This window comes from Prionailurus bengalensis, chromosome B1 (genome assembly GCF_016509475.1).
Source record: "Prionailurus bengalensis isolate Pbe53 chromosome B1, Fcat_Pben_1.1_paternal_pri, whole genome shotgun sequence".
NCBI lineage: Eukaryota > Metazoa > Chordata > Mammalia > Carnivora > Felidae > Prionailurus > Prionailurus bengalensis.
In genome coordinates, this window is record NC_057344.1 from 186,382,302 (window position 1) to 186,396,426 (window position 14,125).

Below are 14,125 nucleotides of genomic sequence, written 5' to 3' on the forward strand. Positions count from 1 at the left end.
GGACTGGAATCCAAGAAAGTCTGCCCCCCCCCCCCAAAACGTACTTGGGATATCCACTGCCTTCCATGAGCTTTTAGGTCTCTCTGCCTCTAAAATTTCATCTCCTTTTGGAATGGTTAGCCTGGTCACATATTTAGTCAGTCCTATTGACGCTGCTGTCTGTAGTGACCTTGATTATCAGTGACTTTCCTTACTGAAAGAGAAATGCCCACGCCTTGATGCTACCTGCATCAGTGATGTCTTCTCCAAAGGAATCCTTTTTTTTTTTTTTTTTTAATTTTTTTTTTCAACGTTTATTTATTTTTGGGACAGAGAGAGACAGAGCATGAATGGGGGAGGGGCAGAGAGAGAGGGAGACACAGAATCGGAAACAGGCTCCAGGCTCCGAGCCATCAGCCCAGAGCCCGACGCGGGGCTCGAACTCACGGACCGCGAGATCGTGACCTGGCTGAAGTCGGACGCTTAACCGACTGCGCCACCCAGGCGCCCCTCCAAAGGAATCCTTGAAGCGCCAGGTCTTGTGTCTGTACTTGCAGAGGAACAAACTGAAGCAACCCATGTTACTGTCATTTCAATGCTCTTCTGATGAACCGTGATTGTGGTGGACAAATGGGCTGTCAAGAGAAGCCATAAAATTATGCCCAATGTTGGCTGTTGGCTTGTTGGTGATGTGGAGACAATGAGGACTTTGCCATCCTCCCTGAAAGCCATACTAAATTGAGATCATCCATAGGAGCCTTTGCTAGCATAATCGACCCAGTTGCACCATTACCAGCCAGGGAAACAGACCTGGACAGAGCCCTTGCCTTAATTAGTGTTTATAGTTTAGTCTGCCCTCTGAATAAGCCTGCGATTTGAATCAGCAGAACTGCACATCCACCCATGTTCCAGAATGAATCTCCACCTAACTTGTTGCCGTGGGGCCGAGTTCTGAACTGACAGTTCTTGTTGAGGAACATTTCTCACTAATCAGTACTGCCTGGAGGTGGTGGTAAGAAACTGATAATGACAAGCTCAGGAGCAAATTAACAGTGCTCAGGAAAATATGAGCTAGGCATAGAGAGAAGGCAAAAACAGCTCCCACTCACAAGCTTCCGCTGGGGACACCTTCATCCTGTAGGCGGAAATTGGGGCCCAAGTGGCCCTTTAATGATGACTCCGTGATTCTCATGCAGAGAGAACCGCTGGGGGGAGCCGTGATGATCACGATTGGCTGGCATCTTGGCAGATGGTGGTAAGAGCTCTGCTTCCTTGGATAATTAAAATAGTGATGGATTTGCATGTCTGATTTCAAGATCTCTAGTCTGCAGATGACTGCCTTTCGGGGGCAGACAGGGACGGAACACCTCCTTGCCTTGGAGTATCTGCACCTGACTCTAGTATGGAAGAGATGGAAGCCAGGGAATACTCCCACAAATGCTCCATCTTGAGTTGAGTCTTCATCTGGAGCACTCTGACCTCTTCTGGAACACTTCATCCCAGCAGGGAGATGATATTTTTCCCAAAGGCAAGGTCTGCTGACAAACTTAGGAATGGAGATTGGTTTTCTTTCTTTGAATAGGATGAACGCAGTTCTTTGGATTATTGTGATTATTAATAAGATTGGTGCCTTTAGAATTTATTGAGTGCTTTTAAAAAAAAAAAAAAAAACATGCATTGTCTTATAGAGCCCTTATGACTCTCCTGTGGGAGAGGTGGGGCAGGCCTGGGTTTAAATCCCACCATTTCCAGGGTGCCTGGGTAGCTCAGTCAGTTAAGCGTCCAACTCTTGATTTCAGCTCATGTCGTGTCCTCACGTTTCATGGGTTTGAGCCCTGCATTGGGCTCTGCGCTGAGATCGCAGAGCCTGCTTGGGATTCTCTCTCCCTCTCTCTCTGCCCCTGCCCTGCTCTCTCTCTCTCTCTTTCTCAAAATAAATAAACATTAAAAAAAATAAATCCCACCGTTGCCACTGGCAAGTTGTGTGACTTTGTTCTTAAGTTTATTTATTTATTTTGAGAGAAACAGAGATAGCACGAGTTGGGCAGGGGCAGAGAGAGAGGGAGAGAGAAAATCCCAAGCAGGCTCCGTGCTCTCAGCACAGAGCCCGACACGGGACTTGAACCCACAAAATGTGAGATCCTGACATGAGCTGACATCAAGAGTTGGACGCTTAACAGACTGAGCCACCCAGATGCCCCACAAGTTGTGTGACTTAAAAAAAGAAAAATCTCCTAGGTCCTCAGTTTCTTCATCTGTAAAAGGGGAGAATGTCTACTTTTTGGGGTTGTGATAAGGATTAATGACTTATATATGGGAAATACTGAATCACCTTTGGACACTGAGTAGAGTCCACTATGGTGATGGTCGTTCACCCAGCATTTATGTAAGAGGAAACTGAGATACAGCGGGGGTGAGTGGTAGGTGATGGCCATGGAAGCCACATAATTTCACTCTAAATCCCAGGTGCCATGTTGTGTCTATCAATAGTGCCTTTGTCCCTGTGCCTCCCAAAGTCCCTTTTGTTAAAGGATAGTCCTGGAATCAGTTGGAGTTCTGCAAACGACTTGAGCCTCATCTGGGAAGTGGAGGCACTGCCTCACGGTGTTTGAGGGCAGATCTGAGAAGTCAGGGGCAGATAGATATACAGCGGTCACTGTGGCTCAACAGTAGTAAGGATTTTAGGGGTTTTTTTTCTTCTTATTTTTTTTTAATGTTTATTTTTGAGAGGGAGAGACAGAGTGTGAGCAGGGGAGGGGCAGAGAGAGAGGGAGACACAGAATCCGAAGCAGGCTTCAGTCTCCGAGCCATTAGCACAGACCCCCACGCGGGGCTCGAACTCATGAACCACGGGATCATGACCTGAGCTAAAGTGGAAAGCTTAACCGATGGAGCCACCCAAGTGCCCCAGGGTTGGGTTTTGTTGTTTTTTTTTTTTATGATTTATTTTTGAGACAGGGGGAAGATGAGCCACAGCAATTGTATAGCTTTCAAAGACAGTTTGACCAAAATGTTGTCCATGCTTTGTTGGCTTTTTATTGCTACCCAGCCCACAAGAAAAGCTTTCTGCAATGGAATTGAATTATTATCCCATAATGAAGTGCCTAGTGAATCTCTCATTACATTCCATGTGTGACTGTTACGTGTTTTAATATGTCATTGTATATGTGAGTGTTTGTGATGTGGGCTGTCGGCTACAGCTAGCGTACCCCAGGCCCCTGGCAGCCTGGATGGAAAAGGGTGAACCTCAGATGCGTGGGCGATTTTAGTGCCCCATCCCGAATCCTGGATCTCTGTGAAACAAACCTGAATTGCACGCCTTGCCATCAGCATCTCGGCCGGAGGCAAGGTCAGATCAGCCTAGCGCTGGGGAGAGAGCAAAGTCGCTCTAGGCAAGCAATGGTCTTTAAAAATATATGCCGTCTTCAGCAAATGAGAGGGATTTCCTAGCCCATTTATGGCCAACTAGAAGGAAAGCAGTCTTTTTTCCTTGCATTTCCTCCTAATTTTTATTGGCCTGAAAAGAACAGGGGTGCACTCAGACAGCACAGAGACTGAGAAGGTGGGGACAGGGAGTAAGGAAGGAATAACAGGAGGGAAGGATTGAAATAGATATTCAGGCAAACCCTCGTTATTCCTAACTTCACCTAACCAAGACTGTCAGTGAATTTCACATACCCCCCAGCTACCATAGTTCACATTATAAACTCTTCCAATTACCTGAAATCTCACTTAACTTAAATTTCCAGCACATCCCCTGGGGCATTCAAATCATCAAAGTTTGCCTGTCGAAAGTAATACTGGAGAGGGGGAGGCCGCCATGGTGACTCAGAGAAAGCTAGATCATAAAAAAAAAAAAAAAAGTCATCTTAGAGAATGGCATAAGAATCATTGTTACCAACCTGAAATTGCTGAAATGTTATCTAAAAATTACAAAGGCGAACACAGATTTGGAACAGGGCTGTGGACGTGCTTAGGAGACTGGGGTGTGATCGTGGCTGGCAAAGGCTGCTCCCACGGGTGAGTCAGTGTGGTGTGGTCACGATGGCCGCAGGCTGGAGGACCTCCGTGAGATGACTGTCCACGTGGGGTTGGCCCCACTTAGCATCTTACTCCATAGATGCCCAAACTCTGCCTGGCAAGGTTCAGTGTGTCCCTAAGTGACAGTCCTGTATATCTGGAGTGGTCAGTCTGCAAGATTTCAGAGAATGAAGGTGTAAAGGAAGTTTATGCCCCTGTGATATGGGGAAGCGCTCGTTTTAAGGAATAAAAATGAGGTGAAATTACAAATGCCATTATGGCAATTCTGTAGGAACTGTCTTGTGACCTCTCCATACATATCAAGTTTTTGCAACCAGATTTCTTTCTCTACATTTTTTAAAAAATGTTTATTTTTTATTTTTGAGAGAGAGAGAGAGAGACAGAGCGCAAGTAGGGGAGGGGCAGAGAGAGAGGGAGACACAGAATCTGAAGCAGGCTCCAGGCTCCGAGCTGTCAGCACAGAGCCTGACGCAGGGTTCGAACCCACAATCTGTGAGACCATGACCTGAGCTAAAGTTGGACGCTTAACTGACTGAGCCACCCCGGCGCCCCACCAGATTTCTTTTTCTAAATGATGCTAAAAATGGACTTTCGAGAGTTAAGCTTAATAATAAATAATAATTGATTAGCTTCCTAAAAAATATATTACAAATAGGTAAATATATTTCAGCTTAGCGGGAATCAAAATTCATTTACATCTCAAATGTAAAGTGTATTGAGCACTCAACTCTTGGTCAGGAGCTTGGCTCTGGAGATGCAAAGGTGAATGAGTTGGACCTTGGCTGCAGGGAGGCCTCAGTCGGTGGGGAGGCAGATGGGTGGGCTGGTGGCTGTGATGCCCTACTTCAGGTGTACCTGGAATGTCACATGGTTACCAGGAGTCAGGGAGAGGGCAGGAGGAGTCCGAAGTGGACTGCAGCCAGGTACCGCAGAGCTCTTGTTTGCCAATCTCCGTAACAGGGATATTTTTAAAAGCGAGTGAGTGGCAGGACCTGATGTATGGTTTTCAAAGGGATTCGTACCTGGGCCAGACAGGTAAGGAGGCAAGAGGAGGCTGTCGTGATGGTCCCGGCCAGACATCACTGGGCAGGGCAGAGTAGGGCTTCTGAGAATGGAGGGAGTGGCTTATTGGAAGTTGAAGTTATGTCGATTGCCGGATACTGTTTGCCCGAAGCCGCATATTGGGTGAGAAAGGAGGTATTCCTGGGTGGAGGAGGGAGAATAGGATAAGAAGAGGGCAGTGAGAAAGTAGGAAGTAGAGGAGGACCAGAGGGGGAAATACCCCTCAGAAAAGAGGGAGCCTATAGTTGAGAAGTTTCTAAATTATTCCTGAACACGAACCCTTCAGCCACACGAGTTTATCAGCACGTTGTGAAGCCTTTGGGGATTAGCAGGTAATATTCTCGCAGCGGCTAACGAGAGCTAGCCTGACCCCATCCGTAAAAATCGCCAAGGACCACGAGTCACTCGGTGGAGAGGCGCCCTCCCTGACAGCCTGGCCACCTTTATCTCTCATCGCATTTGTCTAGCTGTAAAGCCATCTAAACAGTAATGTGGTATTTCAGATAGTCGTGTAATTATTATGATCTTCCTTATAGCAAATTATGATTTGCTTTATTGCAGATAACAGTAAGTGGGTAGATAAAAGCCACTCAGTGGTGAAAACTGTAGGTCTCGGTTCTTAGGATGAGAGCACAAGGCTACCTATGTGGCGTTTGTATGCAGGTAGGGATTGACATCGACAAATGACTTGTGAGTTGTGCTTTAAAAACACGATTGAAATGCAGTTCAAAAGAAGTCTATCTTGGAGAGGATAATAAAAGTGTTTCACGAGGTCTAGCACACGTGCCGAAAACCGGGCATATTTTACCGTTTATTGCATTCACGTTCACTGATTACCCCGTGTACTTGGTGTGTGGTTTTTCTCCTTTCTCCAGGTGGTAGGTGTATACCCCACGGCAGCGTGTAGACTTCACCACTGTATATGTGTTTCTGGGTGTGGTTAATAGAGTCTCAGAGGTTAATCAGAATAAAAGGAATTGTTATTAAATGTGCACTGTTTCTTTTTCAACCTTTATTCATAAGCCACCAGAAGGAGGACCTTAGCAAAGTTGAGGAATAAGCTCAATAGAATGGATCTACCCAGGTTAGTGTGGTGAACAGTCGTTGTTTTCTCACTCCCCAGCATTCATTTCTCTTTGCACCAACACCCTGGGTTGGAGGGCATTACCCCTGGATATAATCTGCAGGGACAGAGCACAAGACTATAATGTGGGTGTCCTGTGCTCCCCCAGGCGAAGGATGGCACATGATCTACTTTAGGCCACCCCTTGAGGTGAGAGATAAAGAAGCTGAAACTTTACCCCGTTCTGCCCCAATCGGTGGCCTCTAACCTCATCTTTCCTGCACTGAGACCTGGTGGTTCCTCGTCCTGCCTGCAGCCACCAGAGTCACCTCGCTGCTTACTTGTTTCCAAGTCGACTTCTCTGTCCTTCTGCCAATTCTATGAGTGCCGATATCCTTCCAGTACATTCCTGCGTTAGAGTATCAGTTACTGTCACTTACAGCTAAAGGGTCCTGTTGCTTAGAACCCAACGCAGAGAACAGTCTGGCTTTGCTACTGACTACTACTTTAGGAATGAAGGATAAATTGACCTCATTGGGCTTCAGTGTTCTCCTGCCTAAAATGGGGCTAATCATACAACCTACGTCATAGAGCAGCTGTATGGATTGAATGTAATGTTTCAAGTTGATCATTGCATACAGTTTGGAACAAAATGTTCACTAAATAGTGGTCACTATGCCACTAATTACTATTGTTAATGAAATAAAAGTCTACGCTTCTCATCGTTATTACTCCTAACAGTGCCTGACACATAGTAGACGTTCAAAAAATACTGATTTGTTTTCTCCTTCTCCTTTACTGAAAACAAACCCAAACCCTCCTTTTCTTGGGCCGAGAAGAGAGCAAATATCCCCCACGCCACACATGAAGAGGGGGTGTGGCCCCCACGCCACACATGAACTTAACAGGCAGAACTACACCTTGACTGGGGAGCAACGATGGAAGATAGGGAGAACCAAGTGTGTATCCCCTGGCCAGAGCGGCCCGTTTCGTGAGGTTTGCCCTGCTCGTCTACGCCCTTTGACCTGCGATTGGGCAGCCACGTGACCCGTCCGCCCACTGATAAGATTCTGATAGCAGCCGCCGTGGCTGAGGCTAACCCCGTGCCTGCAGCCGGTTGCCTGGGTAGCACCCCGCCTAACAGAACTGCGTTAGACAAGGCGATAACAGAATCCACATTAAGAAACAGCAAAGCCAGTGTGTTCTTTGTCGGCCTGACAGATCAGATCAAACTGCAGGATCCAAAGGGGTGTCTGCAAAGCGGGGCCCTGAACCCCAGCTGCCTTCCCCTCCCCCTGCGAGCTTGGCAGCAAATTTTACCCAAGCTGTACAGTCAAAGATAATTTACACCGCATTGATGTCAGGCCGAAATTGCCTTCCTCAAAGGATTCTTAATGTCACTCCCCTATTCAGAGACCCTCGGGGCTCCTGCTTGCTGGAAGAATCAAATCTGAACTCCTCAACACCACTTCCAGGCCCTTTCTGACCTGACCACCCATCTGTCTCTCTTTCCAGCTTTATCTTAGGTAGCTTTCGTTCCCACTCCTCCCCCCAAGACAGCCCAGCATGCAGCTTGCCATGCGGACAGCCTGTCTTCAGGCATCTCACCTCTGAGCTTTGCTGGGACCGTTTCCCTGCCAGGAGTACGGTTTTCCCATCACCACTACCTGTCACAACCGCAGCTACCCCCCCCCCCCCCAGCAAAACAATCCTTCCACCTGGCCTTTGGGATCCGTTTCAAACATTCACATCTTCCTCTGACTCTCTGAGCACCTTCTTTGCCGAGCTGTGATCCTCTCCTCGTGATGAAAAATGGAATAGCAATGCACCTACGGCACTTACTATTGTAGATGTTTCACACATACTAATTCTTTTAATTCTCACGCTAGCCCTATGAAGATACTATAATCATACCCACTGAACGGATGGAGAGACTGAGGCACGGAGAGGCTAAGTAATTGATCACATAGCTAGTGAGCGGTAAAGTCAAGATCTGACTGCAGTGTCCCAGTTCCTTCTGCCATGCTCTCAACCGTTGCTTCAAGCTGCCTTTCCTGTGTTTCTGGGAACTTTGTATGTCTTTATAGCATTTAGCATGCTATAGTTCGTGACTATTAATGAATGATGATCAGGCTACTTATTATCATCTATTTCTCTTTTATTTTATTAATAATTTTTATTGTTATAAGAAGTACCAGGCACCATTCTACGTTGATAGGCACTTATGTCTCGCCAGGGATGCGTGCCTTAATTTGGTGTGTGGAGAGAAACGCACTGGGCTGAGAGGAACCCTCAGCTTAGGTCCAGCTCTGGGTCCTACTAGTCAGCCCTGGGTAAGTCAGTGCACAGTCTGGGTTCCAGTTTCCACACGTGTATGATTAGGGGTCTGGTTTAGGTGATTCTTCTGGTCTTTACCAGCTGCGAGTTTGAGAATCCATAAAATGGGGATAAAACCACACGTGTCACACACACCCTTGAGGCTATAGTGAGATATAGTAAGATAATGCATGACATTTTCTCATTCGTTATATGTATGTATTGAGCACCAGCTATATACTGTGCATCATTCTGAATGTGGGGCACCTAGAATGAAAAAAGCAAAGCACTCGTGGCCATGGAGAGGGAGATGTTGAAAATAAACCAATAGTCATCAGTTATATATTTCTCATTCGTTATATGTATGTATTGAGCACCAGCTATATACCGTGCATCATTCTGAATGTGGGGCACCTAGAATGAAAAAAGCAAAGCACTCGTGGCCATGGAGAGGGAGATGTTGAAAATAAACCAATAGTCATCAGTTATATATTTCTCATTCGTTATATGTATGTATTGAGCACCAGCTATATACCGTGCATCATTCTGAATGTGGGGCACCTAGAATGAAAAAAGCAAAGCACTCGTGGCCATGGAGAGGGAGATGTTGAAAATAAACCAATAGTCATCAGTTACATAACTCAAGATCAAGTATTAAGTGCAATGAAGGAAAGTAACACCATGTAAGAGGATTGAGAGTCTGGGTATTTACAGACAGGGACGAACTTCCTGAGAAGGAGACGTTAACAACAGATCTGAAGGAAGCCAGGGAACAAGTCTGCAATCCAAGCAGAGGAAGCAGCAAGGCCAAGGCCCTGAGGTTGGAGTGGGCTTGATGTGGTCATAGACCAGCAAGGAGGCCAGTGAGGTTGGAGAGCAGTGAGCAAGGGTAAGTGGGAGGACTTTGGGTTTTGTTTTAAATGTGATGGGAGGCCGTGGGGGACTTTGAGTCACTACATGTCACCATCTGCTTTCCGTTAAGAAGCATCATTCTCATTATGACACGGAGCAGGGACTGTAGGTGGGTAGAAGCAGACAGTGTGAAGCAAGAGGCTGGGGCCACGGTCTAATCAAGAGATGATGGCGGGGGCGCCTGGGTGACTCGGTCGGTTAAGTGTCTGGCTCTTGATTTTGGCTCAGGTCATGATCTCATGGCTCATGAGTTCGAGCCCCACATGGGGCTCCGTGCTGACAGTGCAGAGTCTTCTTGGGATTCTCTCTTTCTCCTTCTCTCTATTCCCTTCCCCCACTTGTGCGCTCTCTCTCTCTCTCTCTCTCTCTCTCTCTCTGAAAATAAATAAACTTAAAGATGATGGTGGCTGGAACAAGAGTGAGAGTGGGGGAAGTGGGTGAGCAGTACCTGATTCAATATACCCTGTGAAGGTAGAGCCATGGCATTAGCTGATGAAGTAAATGAGGGCTGTGAGCAAAAGACAAGAGGCAAGGAGGACTCCAAGGTTTAATGGAAAACCAAACATGGTTTGTACCACTTCCCAATGGGGAAGATTCAGGGCAGGGCAAGTTCAAGGGGATAGTGAGGGTTCAGTTGAAGCTGCCTCTCAGATGTTCAGATGGAGACACAGAGACGAGAGTGAACACAGGTGAGAGGCTGAGCTGGTGACACCAACTTGGATGAAACCAGCAAGAGATGACAGGAAAGCCCATTGGACTGAAGGCGATTCTCTTGGTTGAGGGGGGTAAGGTTTTGAGTGAATGAAGAGAAGAGGGTCCGGGGCCTGAGTCACAGCTTACATAACCGTGTGCAAGTGCCCTTTGAAAAACTATGAGTCTCATCCATGTGACTCAGCCAGCGAAGAGCCCAGTGTGTTCATCAGCACACAGGCAGCCAGAACTCTCCGGGACGGAGTTGGTCGGTGACCGAGCAGATGGCTAGGTGGCCTCTTGTGCCTCAGTCCTTCCCCGTGGAATATGATTGAAAAGGGTCCCAGGAGGGCCACCTGTCTTCCAAACAAGGCCTCAACACACTATGAGTCAAAATGCACCACTCCGAGTACACAGTTATGTCTGAGAGCGTTTGGTTAAAAATGTAGTTAGACCCTGGGAGGCTCAGTCGGTTGAGGGTCCGACTCCTGTTTTAACTCAGGTCAAGATCTCACAGTTCAAGAGTTCAAGCCCCACGCTGGGCTCTACACTGTCAGTGTAGAAGATTCTCTGTCTCCCTCTCTGTCTCTCTCTGCTGCCCCTCCCCTGCTCTCTCTCTGTCTCTGTCTCTCTCAAAAATAAATAGACATTTTTTTTAAATATGGTTAGATCTAAGAGAGGTAATGTGTGGACCTGCTACTAATGTATTTGGGACCAATATAACATACTAAAAAGAGCCTGGAATTTGTACGTCAGAGTCCTGGTTTGAGCTGACAGTAGTTAGTTCTGTTACTCTGAGGAAGACAATCTCAGCTCTTTTTTAAAATGAGGAAAACAGCTTTTGTCCCACTTGTCATACAATGTTGACCATCAAATGAGAGAATGTCTGCGAAAGTGTTTCGTTCGCTTTAAGTGCCGTGAACGTAGTACCTTGAATTTTGAAAAAGTTTACAAAGTCCAATTTTAGCATGGCACCTTCCATTTGAAGCCCAGTGAGGGGGGCAGAGCAGGTATGTATTAATCTGGGTTGTGCCTCAGTCCCAAAGAACTAATTATCTCCATGACATAATGGCCTTTATTTGGGCGCCATGATGCCCACTCAACTCTCAAAATGCATCAAGTGCCCTCTCCTGTATCTAGTTTTCCTCCCCTGCCCATAAAGCCAACCTCCATCCCACTCTTGCCTCCCTTGGAGGCCTTCATGAAACATCCATCGAATGAATGAATACATGTGCAGGGTGGCTTTTTACAGAATAGTGGTTTATAGGCTTTTAGAGTGACAGTCCACACTAAATGTGTGAAGATATGCAGATACGTGTGTTTATTCCTACACACATGCTCCAAAAGAAAAGCTTGGTGAAACAGTGCTTACCTTCATGGGATGCACACGGATATCTTCTGTTCTGCATCTTTTTTTCTTCTTTTTAAAGAAAATGACATTGCAGGTGAATTAATTTCACTACCCAGACTAATGTGTCGTGACCCACCACTTGGAAAACACTATTAGGCCAGAAACCTTGTTCTTGGCAGTCGGGCAAGTCGCTTGGGTTACCTGTGAGGTTTATCCCAGCTCCAGCATTCAATGCTAATTCTAAATAATAAAGAAAATAGGAGGCTATGGGAATAGACACATAGCATTTAAGGCAGCTTGAAGATTTTCTGCATGTAATGTACTTTTAGTTTTTCCTGGCCTATGTGAGGAAGTCAATATCCAATAAATGCTTAGGTGTGGGACAATTCTTGTCCAAGAAAGATTGGACTTTAGTCACACACATGTCATCAAGACTATGTAGAGATTTGCAAGGGTGACTTTCAAATAAAAGTCAGGTTCCCTGTGTCTAAACTCCTTGGGTCCCAGAGGCGTTTCAGTTCCTGAAGTTATTGGAATCTGAGAGGAAATGCCTTAAGCATATGGTACATTGTGTATTGGCCCCAGCAAACTCCAGGGCAGTGACTAGTCAATAATCAAACACATTGATTTGTCTTCAGCAAATGTATGAATATTGACATTTAGTGGCATAGAGACCATAAACACCTTCACATCTAGGGTACGTGGGTGGCTCAGTCGATTAAGCATCCAACTCTTAATTTTGGCTCAGGTCATGATCTCACGGTTCATGAGTTTGAGCCCCACATCAGGTCCCACGCTGACAGTGTGGAGCCTGCTTTGGATTTTCTCTCTCTCCCTCTCTTTCTCTCTCTCTCTCTCTCTCTCTCTCCCTCTCTCCCTCTCCCTCTCCCTCTCCCTCTCCTTCTCTCTCTCCCCTCCCCCCCACCTCTTGTATACATGTTCTCTCTCTCTCCCTCTCAAAATAAATAAAACTAAAAAAAAGAATAAACACCCTCACGTCAGCTGAGGTCACTAATGGGCTGTGAACAAGTTTTCAGTTTTCCGAACGTCGGGGGATTCAGAAAAACCCATAAGGGATTGTGGAAATAAGATTTGTTATCCAGGTATCATGTTTTTCATTTTCAAAATCAACAGGACCATTTATCCCTTGGGGAGACCGGTGTTTGGCTCAGTGCCTCCCACAGAGAAGGCACCTAGAAAATATTTGTTGAGTGAGTGGCTGAGACCAGCTACAGCTTACACAAGACTGTTCCGACCAAGCCTCTTTGGAGGAAACAGCCCTCTGGTTCTTTTCTGACACCCTTAGTTTATCCCATTTCCTGTAAGTGGATAGAAAACTTATTGCTTCCACTTGGCTCCCTCCCAAAAAGCACAGGGGAGAGATGCTTGTGGATCCTCTTGGTTTGGGTTTTTGGTTTTTTTTCCTTCTTCCTTCAGGCCTAGAATCTGAGGAAAGAAGAGGCAGGCCCCCTAGATCTAGAGGGGAGGGGGCAAAAAGATAAAGGTTTCACTCATTTGTTCTAGGTCTAAAACATAGCCAAATTCAGAACTGCCCTCCCATAGCTCCTTGTGCTGGGAATACTGACTCAACGTAGTGACCAACTCCGTGAATATTCTGAGGATTTTTCTTTCTTTCTTTCTTTCTTTCTTTCTTTCTTTCTTTCTTTCTTTCTTTCTTTCTTTCTTTCTTTCTTTCTTTCTTTCTTTCTTTCTTTCTTTCTTTCTTTCTTTCTTTCTTTTTCTCTCTCTCTTTTCTTTCTTTCTTTCTCTTTCTCTCTCTCTCTTTCTTTCTTTTTCTCTCTTTCTTTTTCACAGAATGCTTAGTTTTTCAGGATTTGGGGTTTCAAGGGGTTGGCCCTACAAAGATCTAAGTTCAAATTCTGACTCTGTCCATCCCTGGGCACATTACATGAACTCTTTTATTTCAAGTTCATTTCCTCGTTAGACAATGAATGTGATGACAGCAGAGTAACCTCACGGGATTGCTGTGAGGATCAAAGGCACGCATACATGGAAAGCATTTGTCACAAAAACTTTGGTTTTTGTTAATAGTGATGATAATAATACTTGTGTGTCTTCATCGTTGTGGTGATTCAGCAGCAGCACAGTGAGGGGTGGGGTGCACAAATATAATCTCCACCAGGCTCCCTGTGCTCCTTTTCTTTGACATGGACTGTATGAGCCAGGATGGGCTAAGTTATGCTGCGGTAACCAACACCTCCCCCAAATCTCTGTGCCTTAACAACCACAAAGTTTTACTTCTGGATCATGTAAATTTCTCCGTGGACCCAGATGACTCATCAGGGCAGTTGTCTGCCATGTGGGTACCACACTGCAGGCTCTTTTGTTCTTGTGACGTCTCCATAGCAATATGTGTTGTGGCAGGGGAGGAGGAGGCTTGGGGATTCTTACCTTGGCTCTTCAGTGCTTTCACCCTGGGAGTCCCTCGTGTCCCTTCCAGGCCCACTTTACTGGATAAAGCAAGTTACATGGCTCTATCTCACTCCAGAGCATGACGAGGGACAGTCCTGCCATGTGCCTGGAAGGAAAGGAGAACTGGACATGTCAGAGGGAGACACTAACGTCGACCACATAGACATTGGCCTTTTCTCGTTTTATCGTACATCGTTATTGCAAACACAGCTTCAGCCCAGCACCCTTTGCAACCAGGTAGTGTCCTTAGCCTCTGCTACCTAGAGATTCTGGAACTG

The 14,125-nt window shown here is 46.1% G+C and overlaps 1 protein-coding gene across 4 annotated transcripts in view; it reads left to right on the forward strand.

Annotated features, from left to right (window-relative positions):
* The window catches only part of CCDC149 (coiled-coil domain containing 149), a 96,416-nt gene that overhangs the window by 17,583 nt on the left and 64,708 nt on the right, over positions 1-14,125 (forward strand). The window contains exon 1 of one of the 4 annotated variants that reach the window (XM_043572864.1): positions 957-1,234. The exons of the other annotated variants lie outside the window; for them this stretch is intronic. Coding sequence (XP_043428799.1) covers positions 1,229-1,234 — 6 coding nt within the window. The 5' untranslated portion in view covers positions 957-1,228. Of the gene's footprint in view, positions 1-956; positions 1,235-14,125 lie in introns of those variants that run through there. 4 annotated transcript variants of the gene reach the window in all.